The following is a 14,464-nucleotide window of genomic DNA, read 5'->3' on the forward strand; positions in this document are numbered from 1 at the left end:
CATACCAACCCCTTGAAAATCTCCAGGGACACCCCAGGACAAACAAAACTCCTTTCTTCTTTTCAAAACACTTCATGATTTGGGGCAAACCTACTTTTTTTTTAGGGCCACACCCGCAGCATATGGGGGTTCCCAGGCTAGGGGTCTAATCGGAGCTGTAGCCACCCGCCTACACCACAGCCACAGCAACACAGGATCCAAGCCGTGTCTGCGACCTACACCACAGCTCATGGCAATGCCGGATCCTTAACCCACTGAGCGAGGCCAGGGATCAAACCTGTGACCTCAAGGGTGCTAGTCAGATTGGTTTCCGCTGCACCACATCAGGAGCTCCCTCCAACCTACTACTTAATCTTCTAGCATGTGCCCGCCTTTCATCACCATACCCTTCAGCTAAACGGAATCACTTGCAATTTCCTCCTCCCACCCTGTGCGTTCCCTCCCTCCTTGTCCTTCAGCCTGGAATATCCCTGTTGCTTCTACCTGACTCACTGTGTGACCTTGAAAAATCCCTCCACCCTTTCTGATTGCATGTTTTCCACCTGTAGGCAGCGCTGCTAGCACTGACGGTGCAGGACTGGACCACAGAGCATATGGAAAGCAGCTGGTCCCATATGCTGCTGGAGCAAAAGTACTGATTAGTGAGCCATGCTTCCTCTTTCCCCTTTGGCCCTTCTCCCACATCTGCCAGACGGTGCTAACTCTCTTCCACCTTGATAACCGCCCCTTGGTTTGCCCCTAACCAAAAGCCGCCTTTTCCTCTCTCCAGAGCTCTTCCTGCACATTCTATCAGCCCTCTCCTCTCACCTGAGTGGCTTTACTTCAGGTCGGTGCACACCCACCGAGGAGACCCACAGCCGGTGGGCATTGGCTACCTGTGGAGGAAGCAGACCTCTCAGGGCTCCAGGCAAACTCCCAAATTCCAGGTGGTGTGATGGGTGTCTGCGTGCAGTCTCTTCCTTCTGCCGGCCGGCCGGCTTGCCCAGCCCAGTGTCCTCGGCCTGGGCTCGCTGACTAAGGCCCAGGGACGTGCCGAATGACTAACTGACAAACCCTTCGCCCTCATTCTCATTCCGCTGACCTGGAGGCCTCAGCCTCCCTCTGCTGCTCCGTGCGGGCCCTGTGTAGAAAGTGCCCTTTGTCCTTTACGGGATGGGCAACCGTGCGGGCTCTGTGTAGAAAGTGCCCTTTGTCCTTTACGGGATGGGCAAGGGAGAAGCCTGACACAGGCCCCAAGATCCTGCTGCCCTTTCTCCCTGGCGCTGCTGCTGTCTTTCAGCCCAGACCCTCGGTGCCCCCCACGTCTCCCGCAGCCTGTCCCCTCTGCCGCTCCCCCTGCCCTTCCTCCGCCCCCCTTACACACACGGACACACCTCCTCCCATTGCCCTGCTTCTTCGGTCCCGTTTCCCTTTAACTTTTCTGTGGGACGCCGAAGCCGCAGAGGATCGTGGGAGCAGAGTCGTTGCCGTTCACACAGATGGTTTTCAGACAAACCCTTGGAGAAGGGAGATCTGTGGCTTGTCTCCTGAGGGAAGAGGGTGATGGAGAAGGGCCCATGGGGAGCAGTGAGTGAGGCGTGAGTCAGAGAGCGTGGGGCCCCGCTGTCACCTCGCTTCCCGCTGGCCCGTGCAGAGGGAATTCTAGCGGCGGGACTGGGTTCTTCCCCATCCACGCGCTCGCCTGGCCTTTGTCCTTGTCAGGACTGCGAGCTGCTGGACCCTTCAGTTCCTCCAGGTTATCAGCCTTCCGCTGCGGTAGGTGGCCTTCAGTGGGCCCTCTTACCACCAGGGCCTTCCAGCCCACTTCCCTGCAGGTCCCAGATGGTCCCATTCTCTCCCAGTCCACTGACAAACCTGCCCCTCTTTTCTGTGTATTTCACCTGTGAGGTGTGCTCCTGAGCCACAGGCTAATTCCTCCATGTGTACCCCGAGCCACAGACTAATCAGTGGGTGCTAGATCTCACTGCCTTCCGTAGAGCAAACAAAACAACAACCCTGCCCCCTTCGAATCAAGTCTCTGCCCAACAAAAACAACCCTGAGAATCCGCCTGGGGTGAGAGCCGGGCATTAGTAGTTTAAAAGCTCCCCCAGGTGATTCTAGCATGGAGCCTGGGCTAAAAAAAGATAAAGAATTGGCGTTCCTATCGTGGCTCAGTGGTTAACCAATCCGACTAGGAACCATGAGGTTGCAGGTTTGATCCCTGGCCTTGCTCAGTGGGTTAAGAATCCGGCGTTGCCGTGAGCTGTGGTGTAGGTTGCAGATGCGGCTTGGATCTCTCGTTGCTGTGGTTCTGGCGTAGGCCGGCGGCTACAGCTCTGATGAGACCCCTAGCCTAGGAACCTCCATATGCCGTGGGAGCGGGGGCCTCAAAAGGCAAAAAGACCAAAAAAAAAAAAAAAAAAAAAAAAGATAAATAATTAAATCCAAACTCCTCATGCCCTCTGGGCCGAAGCTGCACCCAGCTACCCAGAACGCCCCAACCTTGCCTCATCTCCTCCTCTGTGCCTTCACACACGTGCTCCCCTCTGCCTGGGACACATTTCCCCACCTTCTAGAAAGCATCGTTTAATGCTCGGCTTTGGTGTCATTTCTGTGACACCTTCAAGAACTAAGCCTTCGAGAGCCCCTCCCGTGGTGCTCTCCTAGCTCTCTGGGTTTATCTCTGTAGGAACACTCACCCCGAGCTACTGTCATTGTTAATTTCCCTGGACTGTGAGTATTTTGCGGGAACCCAGGGCCACAGAGAGGCCTTTTGGTTGGACCTGGGCAGGTGGTGTGTATCAGAGAGATACTTGGAGCTGCTTTCTCCAGCACTAGGACAAGAACAGAAGGAAATGAGTCTTTGGCCGTGTTCATTACTGGAGCCAGTGAGACTTTATTGAGGGCCTGCTGTGCCCGTTGACCAGTATGGTCTAGGCAACCAATGGATAAAGTTCTCTCTTCCCACTGTATTTGAACTCGGGGACTGTCTCGTCTGCTTTGTCTCTAGATGGACACTTAATCCAAAACCTCTCAGTGGTGCTCTCAGAACAGTGCTCTGCATACAGTAAACATTTAGGAGCTCTTTGTGAGTGAATGCTCATGAGTCTGCCTACAAACGTGTACTCTCTTGCTTCCCCTCTGGTCCACGAACTTTGGAGATGGAGTCCTCTCCTTTAATCTTCACAAGGACCCTCGAGACGGGTGCTGCTGTTCGCGTTTATGGCAGTTCAGCAGCTTTTACATAAAGTCATTATGTACTAACTGGAAGGCTGATTGATTGATTGATTTCTATAATTCCAGTTGCTAACTGGAAGATTTAAAGCCAGGCTTTTGGAGTCAGGTGTGATCCCAAAGCCACTACAGTAAACCTGGAACAGTTTAGGCTTTCAGTAAATATTTGTGGACCCAAGGACGGTAGGAAGGCTTCTGAATTCTTACTACTCCTCCCCACTTGACTCTGGGTCCCTCGGCTTCTCTCCCCTTTCTCAACTTCTCATTCACTCTAATGTTCACCCAGCAAACATCACGGAGGTCCGTTGAGCCAGACACCGGGCCAAACGCTAGTTATGCAGAGGCGACGAGAACATAGGTCTTGCTGAGAGGAATTACACTGAAGGGAGCTTGCATGTAATTGCATTGCAGTAAGACCGCAGGAGCGAAGGGGAGGGTGAACTGTTGCCTAGAAGAGCGGCTTGTACCTCGCGTTGAGTTAGCGGACAAGGCTTCAAGGCGTGGGGATGGGGGGCGTGTGAAAGATGCTGACAGCCTTGGAGAACAGCCAAAGCATAGGATGCGGCCCAGGAGACGAGCACAGGTAGAACAGGAAGCTGAGGCCAGACCAGGGAGGCCTTAATGTGCAGTGCTAAGAAGTTTGAGCCTTTTGAATGGTTGAATTCTTTTGCCGTTGCCTTTCAAGGGGAGGTACTGATGGCGAGATCACCGCTAGTCCACTGGCTCTGGCTGCTCAACCCGAGGACTAAACTCCCACAGAGGTACATCCCCCCTTGATGAACACACTGTTGCTTCCAAACCACCACCTCTTCTGAATTCCGCACGTACGCCAACAATCCTGCAGTCAGTTTTAGGATGACTCTACACACAGCACTGCTCCAGGAGCTGCTGGAGATACGGATTTCATCTTGCCGAGTCCTCATCCCCAGTCGTTCCGTTTCGTGAGGGAGGGAGACCGCAGAAAGCCAGCCAGACAGCTAAGTGTGCAGAGAGGGTCCTGTGACCCCAGGTCTTCGGCGTCTGCTTCTCCGGTCCCAGCGGTTTCCACCTTCTCTGGTCACGCTGCTCTCTCGCCTGGTCTTCCTCCAGGACCCTCATCATATTGGCTGCCAGAGCCAAGTGATTCCGCTCGTCAGTGAACCCCATGCAGCAGCGGCATCTGCCTTGTGCCTTCGCGTGTCACGGGCACTTAACCCCTTCTTGCACGCGGTAGGTCGTCGATAAATGTGTGATGAATATTTAATAATACAGGCCTGCCTGACTGCAGCCTCCTCAACACTCTTCAGTTCCTCCTCTGCTTCCAGCATAAACCAAACCACCAAACGGGGCCTTCAAGACGGACACCGAGCCACAGCTGGCTCCCTTTCCTTCCTACCCAGCGGGCCCCTTTAGAGGCAGTGATTCACTAGCTTTCCACCCCAGGCGACGTGGTATTCTCCCACCTCCAGGCCACAGCATCCTCCTCATGCCAGGCTCAGCCAAGTTTATGGGCTTCCCACACAGCTGCTCCCCGGGGCCGAGCCCTCCCTGCTGCCCCACGTTCGCTCTCTGCACTCACAGCTGCCTGCAGCCCACCCCTGCGGCCCCACCGTCTAGAGAAGGAGCTCCGGGAGCGGAGGGCTGAGCCCTGGAACGTTCCCCTGGCTCCCCACCTAGACTGGGTGGGCCGGCCGCAAACAGAGGCCGGCCGGGTCGTGCGCGTGGTTGAAGCCCCGCAGGGCTCCGAACGAAGGCATCCAGGGGCCGAACGTCGGGGAGACGCGGGCTGCGCTCGCGCGGGCCGCACCGGCGCCAGGCCGCGCGCTGCTGCCCGCGGCGGGCTGCGGGGCGCCGCGGCGGGAAGGGGTGGGGAGCCGGGGCTGGGCGGGCTTCCTGCCGGCCCCGCGGCCGCCCCGCCCCCGCCCCCGCCCCCCGGCCCCGCCGGGCCGGGCGGCACGGCCCCTCCCGCCTCGGGCCGTGGCCCAATCAGCAGGCGCCCCCCGCCCCGGCCCGCCCTCTCCCCCTCTGGTGACAGAAAGTCGGCCCAGCAGATGAGGAAGTGGCAGGCAGGCCGGCCCTGGGGACTCCTCTCTGGCCCTGCTCCCTCCGAGCCCTCCGCGACTGCCCGCCTGGCCCCCGCTGGTGAGTCGAGACCTCCCAGGGCGGGCCCGCCACGTGCCCGCGCCCCTGCCCCTGCTGGCCCGCCGGGCCCTGCCCTGCCCTGCCCTGCCCAGGCTGTGGGCGAGGCTGTTCCTGGGGCGAGGGGGTGGGAGGTCCCAGCTCTCTGGGGCTGGGCCTCCCCAGCAGCCTCCCTCCCGCGCCGGGCCCCCCTTTGCTTAACTCCAGGCCTCCCTCCGCCGGCTCCTGCTCTGGCCCCTCTCCCGCCTCTCAGCCCTCCCTCCGCTTGGCGCCCTTGTGCACCCCCGCCTCCCCCTCCCTTTGCCTGTCTCCCTTTCCCTTCCATCCCTCCGAAAGGAAGGAAGGGCCAGGCTGAATCCCCCCTGGGGACACACCCAGATATGCCTCGGACTTGGGGAGAGGTCCTTCCCGGAGCCTGGAGCCACCTCTGACCTCCGGAGTGCCTGCGTGTGGGGGTGGGGGAGGTGAACTTGGGGATGGCGGCTGAGAGCCGGGGAGATAACAAGCTGGCGAACTCACATGGGTCGGGGAGGAACTGTGGTTAGAGCCCACGCCTGCAGGTAGGCCCACAAAACGTCCGACTGTGAATGAATGAATGGCCGCCACCGGGAAACGAGGGCTGTCGGTCCACATGACCAGGGCAGGTGTACGTCTGCGCACCGTGGGGGTGACGCTGGGTTCATTCACCTGCAGGTGCTGCTGTGTGAGTTTCTGTATGGGACCGCACTTATCTGTGACTCACAGATGTGCGTGAGTAGGAGCATTTGCACATGGGGACGCGAGTCCTGGGAAGGAGCATGTTGTGTTTGGGTGTGTTTGTCAGCATGAACACAGTCGGGAGCAGACCTGGGTGTCAGAAACCGTGCACGTCAAAGTCCAGGGTGGCCTCTCAGAGGAGGGCACTTGCTGCAGGCAGGAGGCGGGCTCCGGGTGGGCACATGTTTGCTATGGCCACGGGCAGCGGATTCTCGGGCCGGGCCGGGGAGAGCTATGATGGGGAGGGGCGGCGTATGGGAGGACGTGGGGCCTGACTGCGGTGGGGCAGTTGTGGGTCGGCGTGGAGGTGAGCGGGGGGCATCTGCGAGACGTGTGTGTGAGGGGGCACGTGTGAGGCCTCTGCGGTGTTGCACCTGCACAGGTGGTTCTCTGGGCAGGGGGAGCCTGGCTGATGGGAGCATCCTCCATGCTAGCTGTTCAGGGACGCCTGGTCCCTTAGGGACTGTCTCTGAGTCCCAAGCTCTCCTCGGGTCTGGGCCCAGGCTTTTGTGTCCCTGTGAGCCCTCCTCCGACATTCCTTCTGGCTCTGAGGGGGAGGGGGCCTAGCCCATCGGGACCCCTCCCTGAGGGAGGGGAGGATTCCTGAGACTTCCCCACTCCCACCCCCTCACGTGCCACTGGCCTCTCTGCCCCTCCCTGGGAGAGAAGGGCGATGGATCAATCGTACCCATTCTGAGGTAGGACAAACTGAGAATTCATGGCTAGTTGAGGAGAGGATGCTGGGCGTGGGTTTTCAGCAGTTCTCCTTGGGCCAAGGCTCGGGTTGGGGATGGAGTCTCGGGGGTGGGGGGTTCCTGGCTCAAAACCTAGAACCTTAGCTCTTCTGACTGGTCCAGCGTGGGTGCAGCATGGGTGGATGGTGAGACTCAGGCATCACATGGCTTTCTCAATCCTGGTGGGTCCTCCAGGCGCTGACCTGTGGCCTGGACCCACCCTCCACCCCATGCGCAGTTCAGCGGGGCGGGCGGGCAGAGGCGGGGCTGTGCCAGATCTAGTCAGACAGGTGGAGCCGCCAGGGCAGGAGTCTCAAAGAGCCAGGCTCCCCGAGAGGAGAGTGACAGGAGAGCGCCGGGACCAGAGGAGAGGCTGGAGGTGAGAGCCCGGCCGGGCCGAGGAGAGCCTTGGCGGGGCCGGTGCCCAGCTGGGGAGAGGAGGAAAGGCCAGCGGGGACCAGGAGCTGAGGGTCCCCGAGGAGAGAGGAGGGACCGTCTGGGAGCGGAGCATCCTGAAATGGGGCTGGAGAGGTTGAAGTGGGGGGATCCCTGGAGAGAAGGAAGCCCCAGAGCTGGAGACTGAGAGGCTTTGGCGAGGCAGGGAGAGGAGTTCCTGCTGGTGAGAGCTGAGATTCTCTGGAAGGAGACCAGAAGTGGAGCGTCCTCTTGCGGAAGAAGCGGGGCAGCAGGGGCATCAGGAAGTGAAGATCCCTGGAGAGGAGCAGAGTGAGGAGAGGAGAGGAAGGGTGGGACAGCCCTTCCCAGCAGGCAGGATGTGTGGGAAGCAGATGCCCCGCCGAAGGGCCCCTCCTAGCCCGTCCTCAGCAATTGCTTCCTCTCACTGCCCCATCCTTTCTGCAGTGAGGTGGTGCTGTTGCCCATCTGGCCCTGTCCTGTCTGTGGGTCAGGGGTGAAGCTGGGGGGCGGGGAGGAAGGCAGTCGGCCCCGTCTGACACCCATCCCTCCATACCTCGCCAGAACCCTTAGCCGGGATGGAGGCTGTGGTGAACTTGTACCAGGAGATGATGAAGCACGCAGGTGAGATGCTGGCCCCCGGCGCGGCCTCCTTCCCACCCTGAGGCCCCTGGGTCTAGAGCCGTCTCCTAATGAAGAGCCCGGACCCTTCCTTTGTGACCTGACCTCATGTCTGCACACCTGGTGTGGGGGACTCTCGGGACCCTGTGACCTTTCCTGACTCCTCTGACCCTTACTCACAGATCCTCGGATCCAGAACTACCCTCTGATGGGGTCCCCCCTGCTAATGACCTCCATCCTCCTAAGCTACGTGTACTTCGTTCTCTCACTTGGGCCTCGCCTCATGGCCAATCGGAAGCCCTTCCAGCTCCGAGGCTTCATGGTTGTCTACAACTTCTCACTGGTGGCACTTTCCCTCTACATCGTCTATGAGGTGGGCCCCTGGGATGCCTAGGCTTTAATTCTTGCTGGCAGGAGAAGGGGCGGGCCGGAGGCCGGAGCCGGAGCGTGGCCTCTCCTTTGCCGAGAGGCTCAGATGCATTGCTCTGTCTAGAGAACGGGGGGAGGGGGCGGGAAGCCTGGCAGTCTAACCCACGTCCCTTTGTAGTTCCTGATGTCAGGCTGGCTGAGTACCTACACCTGGCGCTGCGATCCAGTGGACTTTTCCAACAGCCCGGAGGCCCTGAGGGTAAGTAGGGGCCGGAGGCCAGGTCCTAAGTAGCCTAGGGATAGGAGCAGTTCGGGTATTCTGCGTGCTCTTGGGAGTCCTAAGGCTGCTCTGACTTCTTGCAGATGGTTCGAGTGGCCTGGCTCTTCCTCTTCTCCAAGTTCATTGAGCTGATGGACACAGTGAGTCGTCACATGAGATTCGAGAACTTCTCGGGGAGAAAGGCGTGAGGCACCCCTGGCTCTGAAACTCCTCTCCCACTCTTCTCTCAGGTGATCTTTATTCTCCGGAAAAAAGACGGACAGGTGACCTTCCTCCACGTCTTCCACCACTCGGTGCTCCCCTGGAGCTGGTGGTGGGGCGTCAAAATTGCCCCAGGTGAGCGGCGAAGGCCCCTGCGGGAGGGGAGGAGGGACCCGCACTGGGGACCCGAGGCCCCACTCTCCTGACCCCGTTCACTGTCCGCGTGCAGGAGGAATGGGCTCTTTCCACGCCATGATAAACTCCTCTGTGCACGTCGTCATGTACCTGTACTACGGGTTGTCCGCCCTGGGCCCTGTGGCCCAGCCCTACCTTTGGTGGAAAAAGCACATGACAGCCATCCAGCTGGTAAGCGGCCCGGGCCCGAGCCGTGACCACCCCCCGCAGCTCGCCCGGTCTGTCCGACCGACCTCGCCTGCGACCCGGCCCTCCCCCCGGCAGCCTGTCTCTCTGCCCCCTGGCCTGCGGTCCTCTCGCGGTGCCCCTGACGCTGGCCTTGCCTTAGGTCCAGTTCGTGCTGGTGTCCCTGCACGTCTCCCAGTACTACTTCGTGCCGGCCTGCGACTACCAGTTCCCGGTCATCATCCACCTCATCTGGGTGTACGGCACGGTCTTCTTCGCGCTCTTCTCCAACTTCTGGTATCAGGCGTACACCAAGGGCAAGCGGCTGCCCCGCGTCCTTCCGCAGAATGGAGCTCCAGGGACCGCCAGAGTCAAGGCCAACTGAGACACACGGCCGAGCTGGACGCCCACCTAAGTGCCTCAGGACTGCACCTCAGGCAGCATCTGTCATTGTCCACCCCAGCGACACCTGTGGCCAGGACGGAGCAGGGGACAGGCATCCACTCCCCACAGCTGGTACACAGGGACCACTGCTTCCGTTCCTCCCCACGTCTCCCAGCCAGCCCCAGGGATGTGGCTCATGGCCCTCGGCCACTCCAGAGCTGGGGACCGAAAGGGCTGGACACTTCCTCCCCCCTCCCTGCCTTACACTTGGGAGAGGAGCACTCAGGGCTGGCCCCCGCCAGGGCCTCGTGGCCTTTTTCCTCACACTGAAGAGGGCAGCAATAACCTGTCACTGTGGACCCAGGCTCCTTCCATGTCCGCCCCACACTGAAGCAGGAGCTTCTTGGCCAAAGGTCAGGGTGGGTGGGGGGCCTGGGCATACAGCCTGTGGAGGCTGATTACTCCCCGTGTCTTCATTAAAGTGACAGAGGAAAGCGCTGAGGCTGTGTGTGTGTGTGAGTGTGTGAATGGAGCTGGGTCAAGCCTGCCAGCCTGTCTGCAAACAGGAGGCATGTTTCCAGCTCTCTGATCACGGAGATGGGAACCTCTGGGAGGCTGCTGGGACGGAGGTCGCGCAGGAGAAGAGGGTGAGACATGTGGCTTTATTAGAAAAGTAAAAAAAAAAAAAGACAGCACAAAAAAAACCGAGCTGATGCGGTGGTCCTCACCGGATGCCTTGGTGGATGAGGCTGCTTTTGGCTGCGCTGGCCTTCTCCCGCTCCCGCCGCCGTGCAGGGTCCAGCTCAAAGCAGCGCCACAGCCGCAGGGTCTCATCTGCTGCTGCTGATGCCACTGTGGCCCCGTCTGGGCTCATGGTCAGACTCAGGACCCGGGCTGTGTGACCTGGGCCACGAGGAGGAACAGGTGAGAGCAGTACACACCAAGGTGGGTGGCCACACAGCCCTCCGCCTTTGAGAGCTACCACCTCTTTTGGGGGGTTGTTTGCTATTACGATAATTAACAGTTTACCCACTGTCAACGTCATCCTTGCAGGGTACAGTGCATTGATTTTTGGCATATTCACACATTATGCAACCATCACAGCGGCAAGTCCAGAACATTTCCATCACCCCGTAAAGAAAGCCGCTCCTCCTCACCCTCCTCACAGCCCGCCAAGCAGTAATCGCTTTCCGCGCTCTGCTTTCGCCGCTTCTGGACATTCCATAGGAGTGGTCACACGATGTGTGCCCCTCGTGTCTGGCTTCTGTCACTTAGCACCTACCTTTCAGCTCAGCCACCTTGGCCATGGTGGGGTACTTCCAAATAACCAGCTGGTTCTGGGCAAAGCCATGGCCTGAAATGAGCTCCTTGTAGTGGGGAGACCAGAGAATGGAGCACACCTGTGGAGAGGGCATGATGTGGGCATGACATGAAACCAGCCCTACTCAGATCAGAACCAGGTCCAGGCTGGTGGTGCCAGGCACCTCACCAGGTGCCACGGACTTAGACTTGAATGAGGTAGGCCTCACAAAAGCCTTTTGAGTTTGAACTTGGTTATTTTACAGATCAGGCAGAAGGAAGTTTAGCAAGTTGCCTAAGGTCACATGCCAGTTAAGTTAGGAGGGGATGGAGCCAGAATTTGAACTCTGGCTCCAGAGCCCAAGTCTAGAGTGGAGGCGGCATGCGCTGGGCGGGGGTGGGGGAGGGGGGTGGGGTGTTGGGGGGAAAGGGGTGCGGAGGAGGGAAGCGTCAGGGCTCGCAGAGAGACCCACCAGCGAATGGATTTGGCTTACACGCCGTGGGGCCAGGGAGCCCTCGCAGGGTCTAAGGAAGACAGAAGCAGACCCCACTCAGACCAGTGGGTGGACAGACTGGGAGAGAGAAGAATGCTGAGACCTGTGCTGTGAGCCTGCTCCGGGAAGAAAGAAGGATGAGGCCGAGGGGAGGGACACGAGTGGCTGAGGGTCTCAGGAAACCCAATGCGGCCTGGGGACGAGGACAGTGGAAGACGCTAGGTAGGTTTTTCAGGTTCTGAGCAGCGCCCTTCGCACTCGACGCAGGAGGAGGGGGAGCACATTCCAGGAGGCAAAGGGGGGAGAAGTAAGTGTCATGTGGGACACGTCAGTGTGGAGCCACCTATAGGACACGGGGTTAGAGAGAAGCGGCCTGCGGCCTGTTGGAAACGCGGTTCTGGAGCGTCTGAGAGCCAAGTCAGAGGTTTGGAAGTCATCAGGGTATAACACTGGTGAAGCCGCTGGAGGGTTCGTGGTTGCCCAGGAAGACTATCCAGAATAACAAGGCATCTGGGGGAGTTCCCTTTGCGGCCCAGCGCTTAAGGAACCTGACTAGGATCCATGAGGATGTGGGTTTGATCCTTGGCTTCGCTCCGTGGGCTAAGGATCCGGCATTGCCGTGAGCTGTGGTGTGGGTTGCAGACGCCGCGTGGATCCGCGTTGCTGTGGCTGTGGGGCAGGCTGGCAGCTACGGCTCCGATGAGACCCCTGGCCTGGGAGCTTCCATATGCCGTAAGTGTGGCCCTAAAAAGCAAAAAAAAAAAAAAAAAAAGAGGGCATCTGGGACTGGGAGGCTGGGATAGGGAAGACTACCTGGGAATGGGCGTCCACGGCACTCAGACAGGCCCCAGAGCAGACGTTCCAGATTCGAATGTGTCGATCACTGGTGCCCCCTCCAGTTGCCAGGACATTGGACTGCCAGGGACACCAAGCTACAGCCTAGGTGGGAGAAAGGCAGGGTCAGCAGGTACTAGAGTTGGACAAGGAGCTCAGGGGTCACAGATTAACCCAGTGCGATCCCTCCCGCCCAGATCCCCTTAATGTCCCCAGGTTACGGGTGAGAGTCTGCAGAGCCCCAGCCCAGCCCTCTCACCTTGACAGCTCCTTGGTGCTGCGTGAATGTCTGCAGAGGAACCCAGCCACCCTCTCCAGGAGCACTAGGCCACACATTGACCAAGTTATCGTTGCCACCACTGGCTAGATGTCGACCGTCTGGGGCCCAGCGCAGCCCACACACTTCCTGGCTGTGGCCACTCAGTGTGGCCACATGGTGTTCTGCCACCCGAACATCATGGTGGTGGATGTGGCCGGAACGTGAGCCACTGCAGGAAGGGGAGAAAGGAATCAGGCCCAACACTGCCAGCAGGCCAGAGCTGCTTCCGTTCAGAGGCGTCCAGTTTGGCGAGAGTGGGCCAAAATCGTGGACGGATTTCACAAGAGACTGGCAAAACCCCACTGACCTGGACAGGATGTAGCTGTTCCAACAGAGGGAGCCCACTCGGGCAGAATGACTGGTCATGTTTCGAAGCCGTTTCTGCTGTTGCACATCCCAGAGCTACAGAGAGACCCCATTAGGATCAGAGATTAGGACTGGTGGGCAAGCGGCTGGGTCTGGGGGTCAACAGAGCTGCAGCACGGGGACAGATCTCACCTGGACCTCAGCACTGCTGGTGCCCACAGCCAGGTAGTTGCCCTCTTTGATCCAGGCCACAGAAGACACATAGTCCCCAGGCTGCTCCATCTGCAGCAGCTGCAGGATGTCACCAGAGCTGGCACTCCACAAGTACACGCTGTTGTCCAAGGCCACAGCCAGTACGTTCCCAGAGCTCCAGTCCACCAGGTTCAGGTCTGCCAGAGGGGGAAAGGAAGAGCCTGCGTCCCAGGGCCCTCTTTCTTATCCAGCGAGCAAGGGGAAGGCTGCACTCACAGTAGTCGTTGCGGATTTCAGGGGCATCCAGGATCCGGTCCGGCAGGGAAGGGATGTAACGGCAGGTCTTCCTGCTGGACCCGGGCGTGGCCTTCTGGCTGTAGAGTACTTTCAGTCTGTTCTGGTAACCTGTGGCAACAGAGTGGCTCTAGACACCTCCCCCTGCCCCTGGCCAGGAGGGCCAGAGCAGCCTCTCCCCTCCTCTGTCTCAGGTGGGAAGGGCGGCCAGCCACCTCAGCTCCCCGGAGCCCTGGGGTTGGAAGGACTGGACACCTCCCTCCAAGAGCTGAGAGCTCCGGGTCTTTACCCTCTGGGGCGTTCTGTGGTTTTCCACTGAGCCGGAGGATCTTGGCTTCCTCCACGTCAAAACCGTTCAGGTTCAGAGCCCAGGCCTTCTGATGTTCCTGGCACAGAAGGGTGGTGCTGAGGCAGGGCGGCCGCGTCCAGGAGGCACAGAGCGGTTTCCCGCCTTAAGCCCCTCCGCCGCATACCTTCTTGGTGGGCGTCTGGCTGTTGTCGGGCTGGTTCTCCTTGCTCAGGAGGAAGCTGGCCACCTCCATCTGGGAGGCACTGCGGTGGGGGATATAGCGATCGCCGCCAGGCTTGCTGGGAGTGGTCTGCATCTTGGAGTTGGATTTGCCTGGGGCGGCAAGGGGGAAGCCAGACGGTCCGACCGGGCTCCCGCGGGAGCAGGCACGAAGCTGCTCTCAGCCCTTTCCTCTCCCGCCCTCGACCCGCCGCCCCCGCCTCACCCGGCGTTCGGCCGGGGGTCCTGCCGGCGCTGTGGGATCGGTTGGCGGCCCGCATGGGCGAGGGGGCCGGCCCCGCGGCTTCCTTCGCTTTGCGCTGCCAGCGCGCGGGAGGTGCATTGGGGATGGGCGCATCCAGCTGCAGCAGGGAGTGCAGGTCGCTCTCGAACACGAACTGGGCCATGGGAGCGGCTGGAAGGGGAGGGGTGCTTGAGGCGGCCGCCCGCGAGCCCCAGGGAGACGCGACCGTGCTCGGCGACGGCCGACCACGCAGGGCCAGCCCTGCCGCAGCCTCTCCGGGCCCGGCACCCCAGCCGCCACCCTACCCCTGCCCCCTCGACGCAGCCGCCTCTCACCGTCCGCGCAGAACAGGCTCCGATCCCGGACCGGCCTCGGCAACGCTGACTTCGGCGTCTTAAACTCTCCGCTCCGAGCATTGATTGGTTCCTTCAAAACCCAACCGTCGCAACCGTCGCCCTCGCCCATTGGCCTCCGGGGCGTAGGGGGCGGGCCTTCCGGGGGAACGTTGAGATCTCACGGGAGT

At 60.1% G+C, this 14,464-nt stretch overlaps 2 protein-coding genes across 9 annotated transcripts; one reads left to right on the forward strand and one right to left on the reverse strand.

Annotated features, from left to right (window-relative positions):
- The first annotated feature begins 3,899 nt into the window (after nt 1-3,899).
- On the forward strand, nt 3,900-9,950 carry ELOVL1 (ELOVL fatty acid elongase 1). Of its 7 annotated transcripts, none has more exons than XM_084958156.1 (8): nt 3,900-4,423; nt 7,684-7,860; nt 8,040-8,230; nt 8,405-8,485; nt 8,590-8,646; nt 8,737-8,842; nt 8,937-9,073; nt 9,231-9,950. In XM_084958156.1, the coding sequence occupies exons 2-8, from the start codon at nt 7,815-7,817 to the stop codon at nt 9,450-9,452; spliced, it is 840 nt and encodes a 279-aa protein (XP_084814282.1). In that variant the 5' UTR covers nt 3,900-4,423; nt 7,684-7,814; the 3' UTR covers nt 9,453-9,950.
- A 144-nt stretch (nt 9,951-10,094) lies between these two features.
- On the reverse strand, nt 10,095-14,406 carry CDC20 (cell division cycle 20). Of its 2 annotated transcripts, XM_021093549.2 has the most exons (11): nt 14,277-14,406; nt 13,924-14,112; nt 13,663-13,811; nt 13,479-13,575; nt 13,172-13,300; nt 12,896-13,092; nt 12,705-12,799; nt 12,338-12,566; nt 12,058-12,183; nt 10,734-10,851; nt 10,095-10,354 (listed from the first exon to the last, which is right to left on the reverse strand). In XM_021093549.2, exons 1-11 carry the CDS (start codon nt 14,404-14,406, stop codon nt 10,176-10,178), a joined length of 1,638 nt encoding a protein of 545 aa, XP_020949208.1. In that variant the 3' UTR covers nt 10,095-10,175.
- Between the last annotated feature and the right edge of the window lie 58 nt (nt 14,407-14,464).

Source organism: Sus scrofa, chromosome 6 (genome assembly GCF_054392235.1).
Source record: "Sus scrofa isolate SSC_HxYL_T2T_F1_AM1 chromosome 6, Sscrofa_HxYL_maternal_Yorkshire_Landrace_v2.0, whole genome shotgun sequence".
In the NCBI taxonomy this organism is placed as follows: Eukaryota; Metazoa; Chordata; class Mammalia; order Artiodactyla; family Suidae; genus Sus; species Sus scrofa.